General features: G+C 42.4%; 1 protein-coding gene across 4 annotated transcripts in view; it reads right to left on the bottom strand.

Moving 5' to 3' along the window:
• Positions 1–20,142, bottom strand: part of MLLT10 (MLLT10 histone lysine methyltransferase DOT1L cofactor) — a 209,817-nt gene that overhangs the window by 114,694 nt on the left and 74,981 nt on the right. For 3 of the 4 annotated variants that reach the window (XM_024199587.3, XM_024199595.3, XM_024199609.2), the window contains one exon: positions 8,077–8,170. In XM_024199587.3, coding sequence (XP_024055355.1) covers positions 8,077–8,170 — 94 coding nt within the window. Of the gene's footprint in view, positions 1–5,667; positions 5,764–8,076; positions 8,171–20,142 lie in introns of all 4 variants that reach the window. The other variant, XM_024199614.3, reaches the window with a different exon arrangement.

Here is a 20,142-nt window from a genome sequence, read left to right as displayed (position 1 = left end):
AAACCCGAGAAAACAGCATGTAGAAAATCAAGTTTGTTTGAATCTCCGTTTGACATTCAAACTGCCATGAGAGTAAAAAAAAGAGGATCATGTGAAAATGAGACCAGCTTTCTCAGGCTTCAGCAAGAGTTGCATGTGCTTACCTGAAAATAGAATCTGGGCCTTGCTTTTTCTGCATGTTAAAACTATTTTTTAGCCCTATTACCATTACAAAAATAATACTAAATTATATGCTGGTTTACATATCAGCAGAATAATTAATTTACAGCGGAAGAATCTTTACTTATTGGCAATACTAGAGAGTCAGCAATGAAAACTCAGTCTAGTCTGACAGTCAGGGGTAAAATAAATATAAACATAACATCTTTTTACTTGAAAACCAAGCAGGTTCACCATGGAAGCCTGTAAAAAAGAAACATGGAAAACCACTACACTATTTTTAAAGAGTCAGTTTTCAGAGTATAAGCACACACTTCAAGGCCATTAGCATTTAACTAGTTAACCAATCACTTACCCACTGTGCACAACTAATATTAGAAATGTTTTCTACCTACAGTGCATACAGGATAAACAAGACCACACTCCTAGATCCAGAACATTACAATAAAATAGGCCTCTTGAAGCATTACTGCCATTAGCCTCTCAGTGGTACATTTTACAATCCAGTTGGGCAGATTTTCAACACAGACATTTCTTCCTAAGTGCTAAGATTCTCCCTTCTCTTCCCCTACCTTCCCCCCCCCCCCCAAAAAAAAAAAAAAAACAAAAAGAGCCAGAGGACTTTTTTTTAATTTCAACACTTTTCAGCTATCCAAAGCTACATGACCATTCATTTTTCTTTTGGAACCACGTCCCATAAATAGCACTAATTTGTATTTTCCCAAGTCTCCATAAGAACTAAGTCAAATAAAGACAAGACAAGCAGCAATGGATTGCCATCTGCATAATATATCAGATGAGTGTCGCATGAAAAAGGTAATCAACTTGAACAAAATAACTAACCTTCATACTATGCTTGGCTTACTGATCTGTAATTATAATAAAATAATAATACCTAGCTCTCATTATAGTAATTTTTATCAGTCGGTCTCAAAGCACTTTACAAAGGAGGTCGGTAACATTATCCCCAGGAAAGATAAGAATTTGCATTATATGTAAGTAGGGATACAATTTTAAGAGGATTGTCCTCTGATAATACAAATTATTAAAAGGTAAAAAAAAATTCAACTGATAAAAAGTTATTAACTGTAGTAAACTAACTTTTTTTATTCTGATCTGTGGTCTTAACTGTAAGAGTGCTTTGCGAATATGTGATATGTAAAACAAATCAAGATTGCTGTATGAAATAACTCTAATATACTTGTGACAGGTTAGATCATAGAACCCCCCTTGAGAGCTGCCATCCGATGTGGTAGACTACTTCTACCCCTGCCTTCCCTGCCATCTCAGGACTCCAGCACCCTGTCTTGCTGAGCCAGACATTCCCATCTGCTCCAACAAAGACCCAGGGTCTGAATTACTTGCCCCAAAGCTGCAGGTTTACCTGAAAGCAGCTAACAGAAGTGTTCCTGTCTTTAACACTCAGATGCCCAACTCCCAATGGGGTCTAAACCCAAATAAATCCGTTTTACCCCATATAAAGCTTATACAGGGTAAACTCATAAATTGTTCGCCCTCTATAACACTGATAGAGAGATATGCACAGTTGTTTGCTCCCCCAAATATTAATACATACTCTGAGGGCTGGTCTACACCCAGCCGCTAGTTCGGCGGCTGGGGATCGAAGTTCTGGGTTCGACTTATCGCGTCTGGTCTGGACGCGATAAGTCGAACCAGGAAGTGCTCGCCGTCGACTGCGGTACTCCAGCTCGGCGAGAGGAGTACCGCAGAGTCGACGGGGAGCCTGCCTGCCGCGTGTGGACCGCGTCTGCACCGCGGTAAGTTCGAACTAAGGTATGTCGACTTCAGCTACGTTATTCACGTAGCTGAAGTTGCGTACCTTAGTTCGACTTGGGGGGTTAGTGTAGACCAGGCCTGAGTTAATTAATAAGAAAGAAGTGATTTTATTAAATACAGAAAGTAGGATTTAAGTGGTTCCAAGTAGTAACAGACAGAACAAAGTAAGTCACCAAGCAAAATAAAATAAAATGTGCAAATCTATGTCTAATCAAACTGAATACAAATAGGCTATGGCTACACTGGCGCTTTACAGCGCTGCAACTTTCTCGCTCGGGGTGTGAAAAAACACCCCCCTGAGCGCAGCAAGTTAGAGCGCTGTAAAGCGACAGTGTAAACAGTGCCCCAGCACTGGGAGCCGCGCTCCCAGCACTGTAAGCTAATCCCCTCATGGAGGTGGAGTACCTGCAGTGCCGGGAGAGCTTTCTCCCAGTCAGGGCCGGCTCCAGGGTTTTGGCCGCCCCAAGCAGCCAAAAAAAAAAAAGACCGCGATCGCGATCTGCGGCAGCAATTCGGAGGGAGGTCCTTCGCTCTGAGGCGGAGTGAGGGACCGTCCGCCGAATACCTGGACGTGCCGCCCCTCTCCGGAGCGGCCATCCCAAGCACTTGCTTGACAAGCTGGTGTCTGGAGCCGGCCCTGCTCCCAGTGCTGGCACGCGACCACAGTCGCAGTTTCGACTGTAGCCACAGCCATAATCCCACCCTCAGAGATGCTTCAGTAAGTTTTTTTCCTCAGACTGGACACCTTTCAGGCCTGGGCACAATTCTTCCCCCTGGTACAGCTCTTGTTCCAGCTCAGGTGGTAGCTAGGTCATTCTTCATGATGGCTCCACCTTTGTTCTGTTCCACCCTTTTATATAGCTTTTGCATAAGGCGGGAATCCTTTGTCCCTCTCTGGGTCCCCGTCCCCCCTCCTTCTCAATGGAAAGACACCAGGTTAAAGATGGATTCCAGTTCAGGTGATATGATCACATGTCACTGCAAGACTTCATTGCCCACTTGCCAGCACACACATATACAGGAAGACTTACAGGTAAAACACACCCATCTGCAGACAATTGTCCTGGCTGATGGGAGTCATCAAGATTCCAAACCACCATTAATGGCTCACACTTTACATAATTACAATAGGCCCTCAAAGTTATATTTCATATTTCTAGTTTCAGATACAAGAGTGGTACATTTATACAAATAGGATGATCACACTCAGTAGATTATAAACTTCGTAATGATACCTTACAAGAGACCTTTTGCATGAAGCATATTCCAGTTACATTATATTCACTTGTTAGCATATTTTTATAAAACCATATAGACTGTAACGTCACAATACTATATGAAGCCTTTAAATACCAAAAAAGTAGATAACTTCATCAAATTAATAGTACTGCTTGGTTTAGTTTTACAGACATTGTGGGTTTAATTCTGCCTCTGGGGTGTGCTGAAGGCAAACAGGTTCATGGAACCCTTGTCTCCTGTTCCCAGTGCACCTAGAAAGGGGGCAAACATAATTCAGCTCTCAGAGCTGGGAAGTACAGTACAAAGAGGAACTTATTGGTACTGGTAGAATTAGCAGCTGCAGAGGGGGGAGGTATGGCAACGGTTGAGCAACTGTGCTGGGAAAGTGCTGGCTATACTTGTTGAACAGGTGTAGTAAGAGATGCCCCTCCCAGTACTCCCCCCAAGGGTACGTCTATATTTACCCGCTGGTTCGGCGGCCAGCAATCGATCTTCTGGGATCGATTTATTGCGTCTTGTCTAGACGTGATAAATCGATCCCGGAAGTGCTCGCCGTCGACGCCGGTAATCCTGCTCTGCGAGAGGAGTAGGCGGAGTCGACAGGGGAGCCGGCCTGCTGCGTGTGGACCCGCGGTAAGTACCTTTAAGTTCGAACTAAGATACTTCGACTTCGACTTCAGCTACGTTATTCACGTAGCTGAAGTTGCGTATCTTAGTTCGAACTGGGGGCTTAGTGTGGACCAGGCCCAAGACTCTTCAATGCTGCTCAAGTTTTAACAGCCATAACTCAGCCCCATGTTCACACCTAACAATTACAGGAGAGTTTGATTTACATTTTAAAAATTAAGTAGCACTTTTGAGTTGTCAACTGTCTTTGTGACGTTCCAACTGGACTAAACTGACCAGCACCTATTCTTGGAAATTGTAAACTGCAATATAATAATCAAGAAAATAAAGCAATTAAATTACTATTGACTTCAGCTAATAGCAAGACAAATATTAACTTTCAACTTACAAATAATTTTGTAGTCTATATTTATTCTAAGACTTTGTTTTTGAGTTTCCATCCAATAAATAATTAAGATGTGCTAATACCTCCTGTCCGAATGTTATGCTATCTATAATAGCTCCACTGCAAAAGCCTACAAAAGTGATTGTTGCCAGTAGACATCAAAGCTGTTTTCTAACAGGATTTCTGACTAATTTGCCACAATCAAATCCTTTTCTGGCATAATATATTTTTTAATCTTTAAAGTTAATTTAGAGAGACAAATACATCCGAACAAAGCCACTGCAGAGTTACCAGGTGAAGTAAAAGGGTAAATAGTTTATGGAACTATTCACCCAAAGCACAGCCAAAGATTAAACGCTGTGGCACAACATTCATCCATGGTGAATATGTGCTTGCAAAACAAAAATTCACAAAATTTGACTCTTTGAAGGAAGACCTATACACTACTCATTCAAATTTCTTCTCTCTGCTATTAAAATTGTTGTTTCTAAATACCATAAACATGTTTGTTTATTATATCTCAGTTTTATTCTTACTTCACTCCTTTGAATAAATATGAAATACCAAGTATGCCCATACAAAATAATTTTAAAGATTTCATTTAAAAAAAAATAAAAATACAGGAATACAGGGTTTGCACCTGTAAATTGTCACTTTTTTGCTCCCTAGGGATGCAAGTATTATTATGCAATTATCTGCTATTTTGTTCTACAGCATTCAGACAGCAAAATGACCTTACACAATTGTAAATTTGGTAGTGTGAGCCAAAAATTTGCAAGCATTCACTTACCAATATAGAATCAACCTTCTTCCCTAAACTATCTAAAATCAAAGTATAAGAAGAGTAAGTCAACAAGGTTACAAATTAGAGATTAGTCATGCTCTTTATATTTTTTTAAAAAGATTAAAATTCCCACGTGACATATCATTCTGCCATCACAGTGGGCTTTACAGTACCTCTGAAAATAATCTGCCAACAAGCAAGCAATCTCGCTAACCTCAATCTCAGTTTCTCCAATGATGAAGGGAAAAAACAGAAAATAAGAGATTTAATTACCGCACTAGATGTGACTGGTTACCGATATGTTTTAAAAAAAGGTTATCCTTTTTTGTAGTCAAAAAAACAAAGATTTCACAAAAAATCCTCTTAGTTTTCATTAAAGATTAAGGCAACTGCATACAAGCAACTCTTCCCCAACAGTTTCTCTATTCTCACATCCCAGATACCAACCTTAGAGGAGGGGGAAAGGCTTCCCTTTAGGTACATAAATGTACCAAAATAGAAGGCTTCCCTTTAAGTTCTATCACCTCTAATTTACCATCTTTATTATTTACTCTCAATGTTCTACATTCAGAAGCAAATCTTCTCCATATATTTCAGCCATAACTAAATGAAATATTTACAAGGTGCTACTATTAAGCAGATGTGCCACATAATTAGCAACAACAAATCCACTTACTTTTTTCTCCTTCTCATGATGTTTATCCTGAGAGTGAGAGGAAGAATCACTTAAACTTTGATCATATGACCTATTAGATCCCCGTTTGCTCTTTTTCTAAAAAGAGAAGATATATTTATGTATGTAAAAAAGGAACCATTTAAATAAATTACGGAACAATCCATTTCAACTGAGTTTGATAAAAATGCCTTACTGCTCCACACACCAAAAAAAAAAAAAAAAAAAAAATTCTTTTAACAGAGCCTGACAAAAACTGACACTGCTGTTTGAAGTGTTAATGTTAACTATCCCAAACATACCAGAAGTCAACTACCCTCAGATTGACATTTGCAGCCTATCAATTTGCAAATATGCTTTCCACAAAAGAGCCAATAACCACCTTTTAACAATGTTAAATTACACTTAGATATATTTTCACCTTCTGGTAACTTAAAACAAAAAAGATTTTGCTCAAGTGAGAATATGGTAAGTCATGGTGCTGACACTGCCATTAAGTTAAACAAGACACAGGGGAAAATGCATACTTGAGGCATGTCTCAAGTGCACTGTGAGGAGGAGGGGTTCTGGCTTCATGATTTATTATTCAAATAAATACCAATCTGGAGTATCTTATCAGTTATGAAACAGAAATTGAAAAACTATTTTTAAAAAAAGATACAAGAATGTCAAGTTAATACATTAATTTACTGGTGACAGATAATGATTTTTTTTTTTGTATTATAATAATACCCAGGAGCCCTTGTTAGGGACCAGGACTTCTTTGTGCCAGGCGAGTGTCCAAAATTCTGAAGTCACTTCATAATTCCACAACAAAACAGGCAAAGCATTTCTCAGTGATTACACCAACATTAAGGGATTTTAAAGACACTACGCCCAATGCGGATTATCTAACCATCCTAGGTTCTCAAGGTTACAACAGAAATTCGCGACCTAGGTGTCTTACAACTACTATAAAGGGAAAAAACTGTGCATTTACTAGCCATTATTGACAGGACCTCACTAACAGTCCATCAGAAAGCTTCATATAACCAACATTCTCTAGCCAATTTATTATAGTTGCTGTTTATATTTCAGTCTTCTGGTGGAAAGCCACGCACCACATAATATTTAATATATGGGGATTTTTTTATATAAAAGAAATACTAATTTGATAACAGTGTAAGTATCCTTAAATCATGTCTGCACTGAAGCACTGAGGACAACAAATTCAGTGTTAGTGTAAACATCAGTTGAGTCATTTAAATTCAGCCACTGGTGTAAGAAGGCATAATTTCACTCTAGGATTTTAATACTATTTTAATAAACAAAAGCTGTAAATCCTCCAAGTCTGAACACATACATTAATATGAAGAGATATTCAGGATTATCAAACTGATGATCATCAGAAGAGGTACAAGCCACTCAACTCACAGGGTCTGATCCAAAGCCCACTGAAGTCAATGGGAGTCTTTCCACTGACTTCAAAGAGCACTGGATCAATCCCTAAAGCATCCCCTTTCTGGTGTGCTTCAGAAAAAGACAGTTAGCCAAGGATCTCAGCTGAATGTAGAGTAATAGATCAACACGCAGAATGCTAGGAGAAGGATAACAGAAGAAGGAAAGAAGAATTTGTGGGCTGATATATCCTCCAATACATGGCTTGCCAAGAGGAAAAAATTTGTTAAGATGCTTCCAGAAGAATATGTAAGTGTGGCCAAACTAATCAAATAGGAAGAGGAAACATTACAGGACCTTAATGCAAACAGACATAGGTGCCAACTCCGTGGCAGCCCCACCAATCAGCTCCTCTCCCTCCCCCCAGCGCCTCCCGTCCACTGGCAGGCCCCGCCAATCCACCCCTCCCCCTTCCTCCCACTGCCTCCTGCCCGCTGCGATCAGCTGTTCAGCAGCATGCAGGTGGCACTAGGAGAGAGGGGGAGGCACGGGGAGAGGGCGCGCTTGGGGGTGGAACCAGGGCAAGAAGAGGTGGGGCAGGGCAGAGCAGGGGCACAGACTGGGATGGAGCAGAAGTCGAACACCCCCAGGGAAGTGGAAAGTCGGCGCCTCTGAAATCAGAAGCTCATTTTGAACAATACAAGTCTATTACATGTCTTTTTTTTTTTTAAGTCATTGTCTAAACATGCTCCCTATTTTTCTCTGACAGAGATAATACATTCCAAAGCAAACGTTTGTTCATAACACTATAATACATTTTCAGGAAGTATTTCTGCCCTCAAAATTAAATCATTACCATAAGGAAAAAACAAGAATATTTTCCACATAATTTTGTATAATTTTATTCAGTTTCTTGTATAAGCAACACCCTAACCCACATACAATACTATTTTAATTGCTATTAGTAACAAAAGTCATTGAATAAAAATTCAAGTTAGTGTCATATTTTATATACTGAATTCAATAAATTCTTACCAGCTTACTAAAATGGTATTTACAGTAGCCACAGTATTGGACATTATCTGCACCATTACCCTCTTCTTCACAAAGAAGTCCTGCAAACTGTGCACTGGGGGGGGAAAAAAATAACATTCAAGATCAAAAGTAATTTTATACCAAATCACCTCAAAATCTCTAGAAGAGACTTTCAAATATAGATGCCTAAAGTTAGTGGGGAGATTTCCAAAAGGCATAAACAGGAGTAGGACATGCAACTATCACTGACTCAATGCGATGTGGTGCCTAACTTACCTTTGTTAAGTCTTCCCCTACACTACTAAATCCATATTTAGACATCTAAATAAGGCACCAGTCCAACAATGCATCCGCTTAGCTGCAGAACACGTTTAAAAAAAAATCAGACCACTTACTAAGGTTCCTAACTATGAACTTGTCCACATTTGTCTACACTTGTGGCAGTGTGTAGGGTACGCGTAGCTACACGGGGTAGTGAAAGGCAGCCTGCATCCACACTCACTGCTGTGTGTAGTTACACAAGGCACTGAAAGGATCCAGAGGGGGAAAACAGCAGGGAAAGGCTCCAGCAGCAGCTACCACAGCTTTTCTCCACTGCCTTCCCCACCACAGTGAAAGGCTTCAGTATGGGGGAGCTACCAGAGCCTTTCTGTGCTACCAGTCTTTCACTGCAGCAAGGAAAGACTAGCAGTGGGGAGACAGAGGGACACAACATTACTAAATATAGCAGTGTAGATATGAGAGGCACTGTTTGGGTGCGTAGAGAGCCATGTAAGATATATGCCCTAAGGTTCAGGCATACAGGGCATTCTACTTGCCTAAGCAGTGCCTTCCCATCTATACTGCCATTTATACCCATGCTAGCTGGGCAAGCAGTGTCTGTACTTTACACGCTGCCATAAGTGTAGATCTACCTTCAAACTCTTGGCCCAAAAAATTTCATTTATCTAAGCAAAAGAATAGTTTTCAACAGACAGATGCTTCACAGAAGAGTAGAAATTGTTCAAGTCCTGAACATGTCAAAAAGCTACTCTTCTAACCTACCAGTGGAAATGCATTAATAGAAAATATAAGGATTAAAGAATTTTTAAATAAAACTGCAAGTACCATAACAAATGAAGCCATATTTTATTGGTTTAAAATGGTCAGTATTAGATGAATGTTTTTTAAAAACCCTCAAAAGTTTCCTTGCCTGCATTAATAGTTTGTTCTATTGAATCTTCAAAAGCAATAATTCAGTAGAATAAGAAGTTACTCACTTTGTGCAGTAATGATGGTTCTTCAAGATGTGTCCCCCTGTGGGTGCTCCACTGTAGGTGTGCTTGTGTCCCTATGCTGCAGATCGGAGAACTTCAGCAGCAGTGTCCATTAGGCCCGCACATCCGCTGTCTCTCCTCATGCCCCGCCACGAGGCCAGCCAGTGCACGTGGGCTAACCCCTGCTCAGTTCCTTCTCTACCACATAGTCATTAGGAAGGCCAAAAATAACTTGAAACTCAGCTAGCCAAAGGCTCAAAAAGTAACGGCTAAATTTTTTTAAGTACATCAGAAGCAGGAAGACTGCTAAACAGCCAGTGGGTCACTGGATAATCAAAATGTTAAAGAAGCACTCAAGGGGGATAAGGCCGTTGCGGCGAAACTACATGAATTCTTTGTATCGGTCTTCACAGCTGAGGATGTGAGGGTTATTCCCCAACTTGAGCCATTCTAGTTAGGTGACAAATCTGAGGAACTGTCCCAGATTGAGGTGTCATTAGAGGAGGTTTTGGAACAAATTGATAAACTAAACAGTAATAAGTCACCAGGACCAGATGGTATTCACCCATGAGTTCTGAAGGAACTCAAATGTAAAACTGCAGAACTGTGGTATGTAAATCATTTAAAGCAGCTTCTGTACCAGATAACTGGAAGTTCGCTAATGTGATGCCAATTTTTTTTTAAAAGGCTCAAGAGGTAATCCTGGCAATCACAGGCTAGTAAGCCTAACTTCAGCACTAGGCAAACTGGTTGAAACTATAGTAAAGAACAGAATTATCAGACACATATATGAACATAATGTGTTCGGGAAGAGTCAACATGGTTTTTGAAAAGGGAAATTGTGCCTCACCAATTCACTAGAATTCTTTGAGGGGGTCAAGAAGCATGTAGACAAGGGTGATACAATAGCTATAGTGTACTCAGATTTTCAGAAAGCCTTTAACAAGGTCCCTCACCAAAGGCTCTTAAGCAAAGTAAATTGTCATGGGATAAGATGGAAGGTCCTCTCCTGGATCAGTAACTGGTTAAAAGATAGGAAACAAAAAGTAGGAATAAATGATTAATATTCAGAATGGAGAGAAGTAAATAGTGATGTCCTCCTGGGATCTGTACTGGGACCAGTGCTGTTCAACATACTCATAAATGATCTGAAAAAAGGAGTAAACAGTGAGGTTGCAAAATTTGCAGATGATATAAAACTACTCAAGATAGTTAAGTCCAAAACAGACTGCGAAGAGTTACAAAGGGATCTCACAAAACTGGGTGACTGAGGAAAGTAAGTATTTCTTTACATAATGCACAGTCAACCTGTGGAACTCTTTGTCAGAGAATGTTGTGAATGCCAAGATACTAACAGGGTTCAAAAAAGAACTAGATAGGTTCATAAAGGATAGGTCCATCAATGGCTATTAGCCAGGATGGGCAGGGATGGTGTCTCTATCTCTGTTGCCGGAAGCTGGGAATGGGCAACAGGGGATGGATCACTTGCTGATTACCTGTTCTGTTCATTCCTTCTAAAGACCTGGCATTTGGCCACTGTCAGAAGACAGGATAGTGGGCTAGATGGACCTTTGGTCTGACCCAGTATGGCCATTCATATGATCTTATGTTCATTGAGAAGGGTCCTTGAAGAGGGACGGGGAAGGGTGTTGTGGAGAGGGTAAGGAGAACCCATTGCGAACAATCTCCAAGACCCATCGGTTCGATATGCATTCCCAGGTGCTGCGGAATGTTGCCAGACAGAAGCCAAATTGGTAGATAGTGGCGGTCAGCTGTAGTAGTTGGGAGGAGTGGTCTATAAACGCCTCAATCAACACATCAAAACTGGTGCTTGGAAGTGTATGGCTGGGACATGGAAAATTGTGGGCCAGATGGTTTACGCCTCGGGAACATAGTTTTCTCTCTCTGTGGCTCGTAGTAGCGCTGGGTCAGGTTTGGGAGGCGCATGGCTTATGATGTGGCTGCGGACTAAATTTCCTCTTTTGTCCTGGTGTGTAGATACCCACTGAGCAGAGGGTGGTCCTAGAATCCTTTAGTGTGTGCAGAAAGGCGTCCATCTTCTCCACGAAGAGCTTAATGCCTTCAAAGGGAAGGTCTTCAATTGTTGACTGAACTTCTTTTGGGAAGCTTGACAGAGGTAGCCACAACATACGTTTCATAATCACTGCAGTGGAGATGGACCTGCCCATTCTGTCAGCTGCATCGAAGGCAGATTATAGTGCTATCTTGGCCACCAACTGTCCCTCTTGAATAATCGCTTTAAATTGGTTGCGGTGTGACTCAGTCAGCTGTTCAATAAAATAGTTCAGTTTCCCACATTTTACATAGTTGTATTTCGCCATTAGGGCTTGGTAATTGGCTATTCGAAACTGTAGCATGGCCAAGGAGTATTCTTTCCTCCCAAAAAGATCCAAATGCTTCTAGTCCCCATCGTAGGGAATGGACCTCATCTGGTGTTGATGGCCACGGGAATTAACAGAATCCACCACAATGGAGTTGTGTGGAAGGTGGAAGAAGAGGAATTCTGTCTCCCTTGCTGGGACGTAACATTTTTTTATCCGCCCGCTTGCAGGTAGGTGCTACCGATGCTGGGGTCTGTCATTTGGTTTGCAGGGTCCAGGAGAGATCATTAATAGGGAGGGCAATTTTTGAGGACAAGGATGAATGGAGTATGTCAAGGAGTTTGTGGTGGGTGTCCTTGACTTCTTCTAACAATATCTTAAGAGTGTCTTCGCTAGGTCCCGGAAAAGGCAAAAGTCATCAGCCAGAGATGGTGGGGGAGGTATAGCGGCCTCATCTGGGCAGGAAGAGGAGGATATGGTCCTTGGGGTCACCTCTTCCGCAATGTCGTCCTCCCGTTCCGCCACAATTTCTTTTGGAGGTTCCAAAGTTCCGGATGCCGCGGCCAAAGGGGTGCATCTCAAGGGTTCTCCGGTAGGGCTAGAAACCCGAGAGGCATGGGAGCAATATGCAGCCCAAGGGCCCCAGTATGGCCACTGAGGCGGTGGTGGTGCCCATGGTTGACCATACCAAGGTGATGGTGGTGGGGCCATCTGAGGCTATGCTCAAGAGCCTTGTTGGTATTGGGCACCATAGGGAGCCTGGGAGAAGTATTGCAATATTGCCTCCTCTACTTTGCTGTCCAAGTACACACTTGAGAGTGGGGGAACGTGGCAGGGCAGCAGGGAAGACTCCTGTCCCATACAGATACTCGGGGCAGAGATCCCTGTACCGAGGAGACTCTGGTACATCAGATATGCAGAGGTCTCTTGAGTGACAGAATTCTGGCGGTACCAATCAACTTGATGCCACTGGCAATACCAGGGAGGATGGAGATATTGCCCACACCAACTGCTCTGGTGCTGATGGGGCATCCATGACAGTGCCAATGGAGTATCAAATATTGGCAATATCTTCTTAGAGGAGTGCTTACTCCTATACTTGTCCCTTGGTGCCGTTGACTCAGTTCCTATGTCCATCGGGTCTGTAGGCTCATCAGCAGCACTTGCCGCTATAGATCTTCATGAACTTTGCATACCAGGCTGGGATTGACTCAGTGCTGATGGTACCAAGCGCACAGGAGATAGTTTACAGCCAGCTTGCAGTAAACTGTCACTGTGGGGACTTCCCACTCTCTTTTTCGATGACTTACGAGAGGGGTCATCAGCTGGTTTCTTCAACCCAGAGCCTTTGCATGTTATGGGCTGTGGGAAAGACTCATGTCTGCCAGGTGACTCTTGGCGTGGGTCCAGAGAGCCGTCTCCATGAAGATAATCTTGTGTCTCAGCTCATTTTCCTTAAGAGACCTGGGCTTGAGTTTCTGGCAGAGACCACATTTTTGTGGAATGTGGCCTTCCTGGAGGCAGTGTATGCACTGGAAGTGCTTGTCTGCAACTGGGATAGTCTCTTCGCAGGAGAGGCACTTCTTGAAGCCCGGTGAACCGGGCATACTTGGTTGGGGGGAAGGGTCCCCAATGAGAAAAAGCAGGAAACAGTCTTATTTTCACTGAAAAAAATGAAGGGGGAAACTAAAACTTACAAGTAAGTACTAGGACACTAGCTTAGTTATAGAAATGTAAAGCAAAAGTAATGATCTTAAGGGACTGCAAAGAGCTGTCTCTAGCCAGGGGCAGTTGAGAAGGAACTGAGGGGGGTTAGCCCACGCGCGCTGGCTAGCCTCGAACTGAGGGGGGTTAGCCCACGCGCGCTGGCTAGCCTCATGGCGGAGCACGAAGAGAGAGAGCACATATGTGGGCCTAACAGACACTGCTACTGAAGTCCTCTGATCAGCAGTGCAGGAACGTGAGCACCCACAGGGACACTACTCAGTTATAAAAAACAAATTTGCTTTTCACCATTTGCATTGTTGATTTATTTTCTGTACAGTAATCAATTTGGACACTGAAAATAGATTTAGTTTCATTTTCTGTTTCTTTCTCATTAGCACAATAATACAATGTTTTGGTTACAAATGCTGCAAGGAAATGTTTGGATTTAAACAAATACTTCACACATTTCATCACATTAAAAAAAATCAAAAACTTTTCTATTAATATTAGGGACTTAGTCTAGCTTAATTTTTTTTTTTAAACATACACAACCTCAGCAAATGTGCGCCCCAAAGTACTCAAGACTGTATCTCTTTTAGTCAGGTTTGATTAATTTAAGTTTGAAACAAATATACTTCCAGGTTGGTTCAAGTTTTTGATAAAAACAGTTACATATCTGTACTGGAACTGTTGTTTGAGATGTGTTGCACGTGTCCATTCCACTTCAAGCGCCTGTGCACCAGTGCCAGGAGAATTTTTTCCCCCATAATAGTACCACAGGGAGGCGCATGAGCCCTTTGCACTCTCATGCTGCCAGCCAAGAGTGTAAAAGGAGCAGAGCCATCCTCATCCCCTTCAGTTCCTTCACACCAAAAGCCAATATTTGAAGAAACTCCGATGTAGAGAGGAGACGGTTGAGCATGCAACAGACATGTGCAACACATCTTGAAGAACAATAGTAAGCAGGTATGCAACTCTTTTTTCTTCTTCAAGTGACTGCATGTCCATTCCACTTCACGTTACTCACAAACAGTCCCAAATGGGGACAAGTATCAGTCTATCGAAACAAAAGACTATAGCACTATTCTCCCAAATTTAGCATCGTCTCCAGAGGCATGGAAGATGGCATAAAGGGCAATGAACATATGAACAGAAGACCTGATGGCATCCCTAAAAATGTCAGTAGTGGGAACATGACTCAGGAAAAATGCTGAAGCAGCTTGAGCCCTTGTAGAGTCTGCTAAAACTCTTTGGGGTAGTAGAACTTTAGCAATATCATAGCACAACTGAATGTAGGAGGAAATTCAGTAAAATATCCTCAGAGATAACAGGCTTCTTCATTCTATCGGCAACAGAGACAAATAGTTACAGGCATGATCGCAACTCGTTAGTCCTGTCTAGATAAAATGCCAACATTCTGAGGACAGCCAAAGAATGAACTTTATCTGCATCTTTGTGAGGGTGGGGTTTCAGAAAGAAGGTTGGCAAGAATATAGTCTTATTTATGTGAAAATTGGAAGCCACATTGGTAAGAAATTTGGAGTATGGATGTAAACCAACTTTGTCTCTGTCAAAGACAGCATAAGGAAGGTCATCCATAAAAACCTGAAGCTTCACAGCTCTCCTAGCCGAAGCAATAGCTACTAAGAAGGCTATCTTCATCAAGAGAGCAAAGATGGCATATGTAGTTATAGTTTCAAAGGGACCCCACATTAACAACGAAAGAATCAAATTTAAATCCTAGGATGGTATTGGAGCTCTAAGAGGAGGGAAGTCTATCCAAACCTTTTCAGCATCAAATAGTCAAATGGGAAGTTGATTTTCTCCACCTATCTACGTGAGGCTGGAATGCAGAGATGGCAGCTAAATGCACTCTCATGGAACTGACCGAAAGACCTGTTCCTTTCAGGTGGAGTACCCAATCCAAAATAAACTGAAAATAATGGCTTACACCCTTCTGCTGGGGTAACAATGAAAACCTATTCCATTCCAGGAAGTAAGTGAATCTGGTGCAGAACTTTCTGCTATTTAAAAGAACATTCTGTAACACAGCAAAACAGACTGCTTCTCAAGCAGCTACCTACTGAGAATCCAAGCAGTCAGGTGTAGGCTGAGAGGGCTGGGATGCAGAGCATGATCGCTGTCCTGCAAAATTAAGGGAAGAGTTATGGGACTTATGGAAGAGTTATGGCACCTCAAGTAGAGAGGTTCAAAAGGTCAGAGAACCAGTGCTGATGAGGCCAGGCTGTCACTATCAAAAATCAGAACAGCATGAACTTGTCTGAGTTTGCCCAGTACCCTGGGCACCAAAGGTATGGGAGGAAAAGCATAGAGAAACTTCCCCTGCCGTGATAATAGAAAAGCATCCATCATGGACCATGGACTAAGACCACCTCTTGAACAAAACTAGTGACACTTCCTGTTCTGTTGTGTGGTAAACAGGCTCACTTCTGGCATTCCCCAAATCTGAAAAATGGACTTTGTGAATCAGGCCTGAGAAACCATTCATGATCTCTGCTGAATGATCTGATGAAATTGTCAGCTAAACCGTTCTCAGATCTGGGGAAGTGAGAAGCCTTCAGATAAATGCCATTCTGGATGCAGGACGACCAGAATGTTTCTTGGCAAAGAGGTACCTGACACATCTGTGACTAGGGTCATGGAGGGAAATGTTAGAACAAAGGGAACTCCAGTGCATACATTGTCAAAGACCATCCACCAGTGTCAGGAAGACAAGATAGCTGCAGATATGTGTCAGTGTATCCAGTGGATTGCAAGAGGGATGGTAGACAGACTTCAACCACCTTTGCATGACCCAGAAGTCAAGTTTGGCATACTGAGTCATGTATGTGCAAGCTACCATGTGGCGCAAAAGTTTCAGGCAATTCCTTACAGTTATACTGAAATACACCTTGAACTGTGAGCACAGGTCAAAAATTGCTTGAAATCTGGCCTGAGATAAGTATGCCTTTGCTGATGTCAAATTGAGAGCCACCCCTATAAATTCAATTCTTTCTACAGGGAGGAAAACTGACTTTTCATCGTTGATTATCAGACCCAACACATTTAAGAGGGAAGGCATCTTCTCAGTACTGCCCTTCACTTGCTGTCTGGACTGACCCTGGCCTAACCAATCATCCAGATACCGGTACACGTGAAATCCTGCCTTTTTGATGTGTGCTGCCACCACCGCTACACATGTTGTGAATACTCAGGGTCCTGAGGACAGCCTAAAAAGGGAGACAGTGAACTGATAATGAATAGCTACTACAACAAATCTTAGAAACTTCCTGACTCTGGTGTAACGTCATATGGAAACATGCATCCTTTACGTCAAGGGCAGCGAACAAGTTGTTGCAAGGTAGGAAAGGGATAATAGAAGCTAGGATTACAAAATTTTATCTTCTTTATGTAATTGTTGAGATTTTGCAGGTTTAAAATAGGTCTTAAGCGTTCCTTGGATTTTTGAATGAGAAAATAGCCAGAAGAGAATCCCTTTCCCTCATGCTGAAGAGGCACTTATTCTATGGGCCCAACTGCAATAAAGACTGCACCTCTTGGACTAGTTACAGTTTTGTGAGATGGTCCCTGAAAAGTGATGGGGGAACAGAAGTGAATTGCAGGGTTTATCTCAGTTCCATCGTGCTTACAACAGACAAGTGGGTTCTAATGTGGGACCAAGACCTTAGGAAGTGGGACAAGTGGCTGCCAAAGGGAGGGGAGATCAAATAGAGTGATTTGCGGTCAAGGAATCAAGTAGACAGGTTGGAAGAAGTCTGATGGTTGGAGGTAGCAGAAGATGGAGGTGAAGGAAATAATCTCTTTTTCTGAGACCTTTGTCATCTCCTGGATTGATCTGACTGTTTAGTCGGTTAGAAAGCGTACCTCTGTTGGGTCTGAGGATAGAACTGCTTTCTTCTTGGGGCTGGAGTGTAAATGCTAAAGGATTTCAAGGTCACCCTTGAATCCTTAAGAGAATGCAGAGCTTCATCTGTCTTTCTCAGAGAAAAAGTTGGAGCCCTTGATGGACAAGCCCTCAATCGTCTGCCAAACTTCAGAAGGTAAACCTGATGACTGAAGCCAGGAAGCATGACACATGATCACCATTGTTGCCATGACACAAGCAGCCCAATCGGCCTCATCCAGTGCAGCCTGCAAAGATGTACAAGCAACCAGATTCATTTCAAAGAGCCTTGAACTCATTCATCATATCTGGCAGCTTGTCAGTAAATTTGTACATTGAGTCCCATACTGAATAATCATAATAGGGCAACAAAGTCTAATGGGTCACAATCCTGAACTGTGCATGAATAAACCTATCCCCCAAATAAATCTAATTTCTTTGCATCCTTAACTTTGGGAGTTGATTGAAAATGCCCTTTTCTGGCCTTTTCAATCACTGCCACCACATGATGTAGCTTTTCTCAATTCCTTTAGTAGTAAGAGTCAGAAAAGCAGGACTCTGCCAAAGGATTTTCCAAGGCTCTAATATAGACACATCAATAGGCAAAGCTGCTCTCGAAGGACTTGTGGAATACAAAATGCTCTCTAGCTTGTCAGGGTAATCCTGGACTAGTTCAACCTGCATTCCCAGGGCAGTGGCCACCATCTTCAACAGACCCTGATAGGTTTTGTAGTCATCTGCAACTGGAGATTACAACTCTGGCACTATAGCCTCATCCAGAGAACAGGAGGAAGTATTGAGCAGAGGAACCAGTGTGTATCTGCTCTGGTGGTAATGAGACCTCCTCCATCAGAGGATCTGAAGCAAGTTGAATAACTTCCACAGATTGCTGGGTACCGATATCAGTACTGGGAATTGTATTTCTGTGGGGATCTCGCAGCATGGTGACATGGAGAAGCAGCCCTGGAATCAGAAGGAAGTCCTCAGAGATTTCAAAAGAGCCACTGCTGCATTTGGTAAGGTACTGGAGCCTAGCCCCATGGCAATCTGTCTCTTGACCAGCTACTGTAAGGATCATGGTATTCAGATCTTGATCTATGCACTGAAGAACAGGGTGAACCTCGTAACCTTCTGAAATAGAAATCCAACCTGTAGAAACCACTTCAGACTATGAATTGGCATCAGAATGCCAAAGAGGTGCAGTACCAGGTAGAGAAGCCAGTTACGGGACTGAGGAGACATGGACAGTACTAGTTGTAGCATACAGGGCTTTCCTATGGCCATGTCTTTAGTCCAAAATTCCAATGCACCAAAACCAGACAGTGCTGATGCCAGGTTCGATATCGACAGTGCTTATATATAGGTATCAAGGTAGATCCTGGAGTTGGCGTCTGCATGCCTGGAATAGCCTGCGGTCTCATCCTGCATCAGCCTGCAGTCTCATCCTGCATCAGCGGTAAGTCCAGTATTGACAGACAAAGAAGGTCTCTGATGGTCACAAACATCTCTGCCACACACCAAGGAGGAAGTCAATGCTGTTGAAGGTCTAGGCAATGGAATCAGTTTCAATGGTACCACCGCACTATGACTGCTCTACCATCAGTACCCAACTTCCTTCTGTGAGAGTTCCAAGGAGACTTAGCCCACAAAGAGGAAGACTTCTTCTGGCCAAGGAAATACAGGTGCTAGAATTCTCCTGGTGCTTACATGGTACCAGAGATAGAGAGCGGCGTCTTCTCTCTTGCTCCCTTCAATACAGGGAAGCCGCTGAGTCAAGCAGCACACTCTGGAAAGGAGTCAAGTACAAAACCCCATGTACTGAATGGGTAGGCACCAAGTGAGGACACAATGCTCCATTAAGATGTGTTGAAGTCGGACCTCCCTCAGCTTCTTCATTTGGGTCTTAAACACTCTGCAAATAGGGCACTTATGCATAATTTGACGCTCCCCTGTGCACTTTGAACAGCTGGAGTGGGGCCTGCTGACTGGCATGGACTTACAACCAGAACAGCATTTGAAAGCCAGGCATTTCAGTATGCCCCCGTACCAAGCCAAAGCTTGAGAAAAAACAAAATGAACCAAAAATGAGTATAAAGGAAACTTTTTATAGGGTACCACTACAAACTAACTAATTTAACTAAGCTAAAGAACTATATACAGGAAAATATATCTTTAGACAAGATCTACAGGAGAAAGGTAAGGACAGAGAAGCACTCACTCACGCTCCAACTACCAACCCTGGGTGGTGAGAAGGAACTGAGGAGAATTGGGGCAACTATGCCCTTTAGACTCTCAGCTAGCAGCACCAGAGCACAGAGGGTAGATGCGCTACCCCAGTGGGTACAACTATCGGAAGAAGTTCTCTGGCTCCAGTGCACTAGTGCACAAACACCTAAAGTGGAATGGACATGTGCAAACACTCAAGGAACAAAGCTATACAAACCCCAATTTTTCTTTTCAACCCTCCTTTTTATTAGCCCAGAAATCACAAAACTAGCTTTATCTCTCTTTATTTACCCTGTATTATTTCATATTCCCTCCATTTTACAAAATGTATGTGTCCCCCAAAACCAGTAGAACCTGGAGTTGACCAAGAACATAATTCCAGCCCCTTTGATTAAGTATCATGCTACTTCACATATCTGTTTACATATCTAATCACGGAATACCAAAAAGCACCAGGATTAGGAAAGGCATGAACACATTTTTTACATAGAAATATGTTGTTTCCTGGCATTCATTTTATAAATTGGGCTTGCGCTGTGAACGGCGATGTGAGGAAGAATGATACATAATCAGAGGGACTGAAATTATGTTCTTGAAAAGTAAAATTAAAGTTCTGTACTTAAACAGAATA

This window comes from Terrapene carolina, unplaced genomic scaffold (assembly GCF_002925995.2).
Source record: "Terrapene carolina triunguis isolate 2854851 unplaced genomic scaffold, T_m_triunguis-2.0 Scaffold84, whole genome shotgun sequence".
In the NCBI taxonomy this organism is placed as follows: Eukaryota; Metazoa; Chordata; order Testudines; family Emydidae; genus Terrapene; species Terrapene triunguis.
Note: the sequence above shows the minus strand (reverse complement) of the source record. Positions and strands in the feature narration are given on the sequence as shown.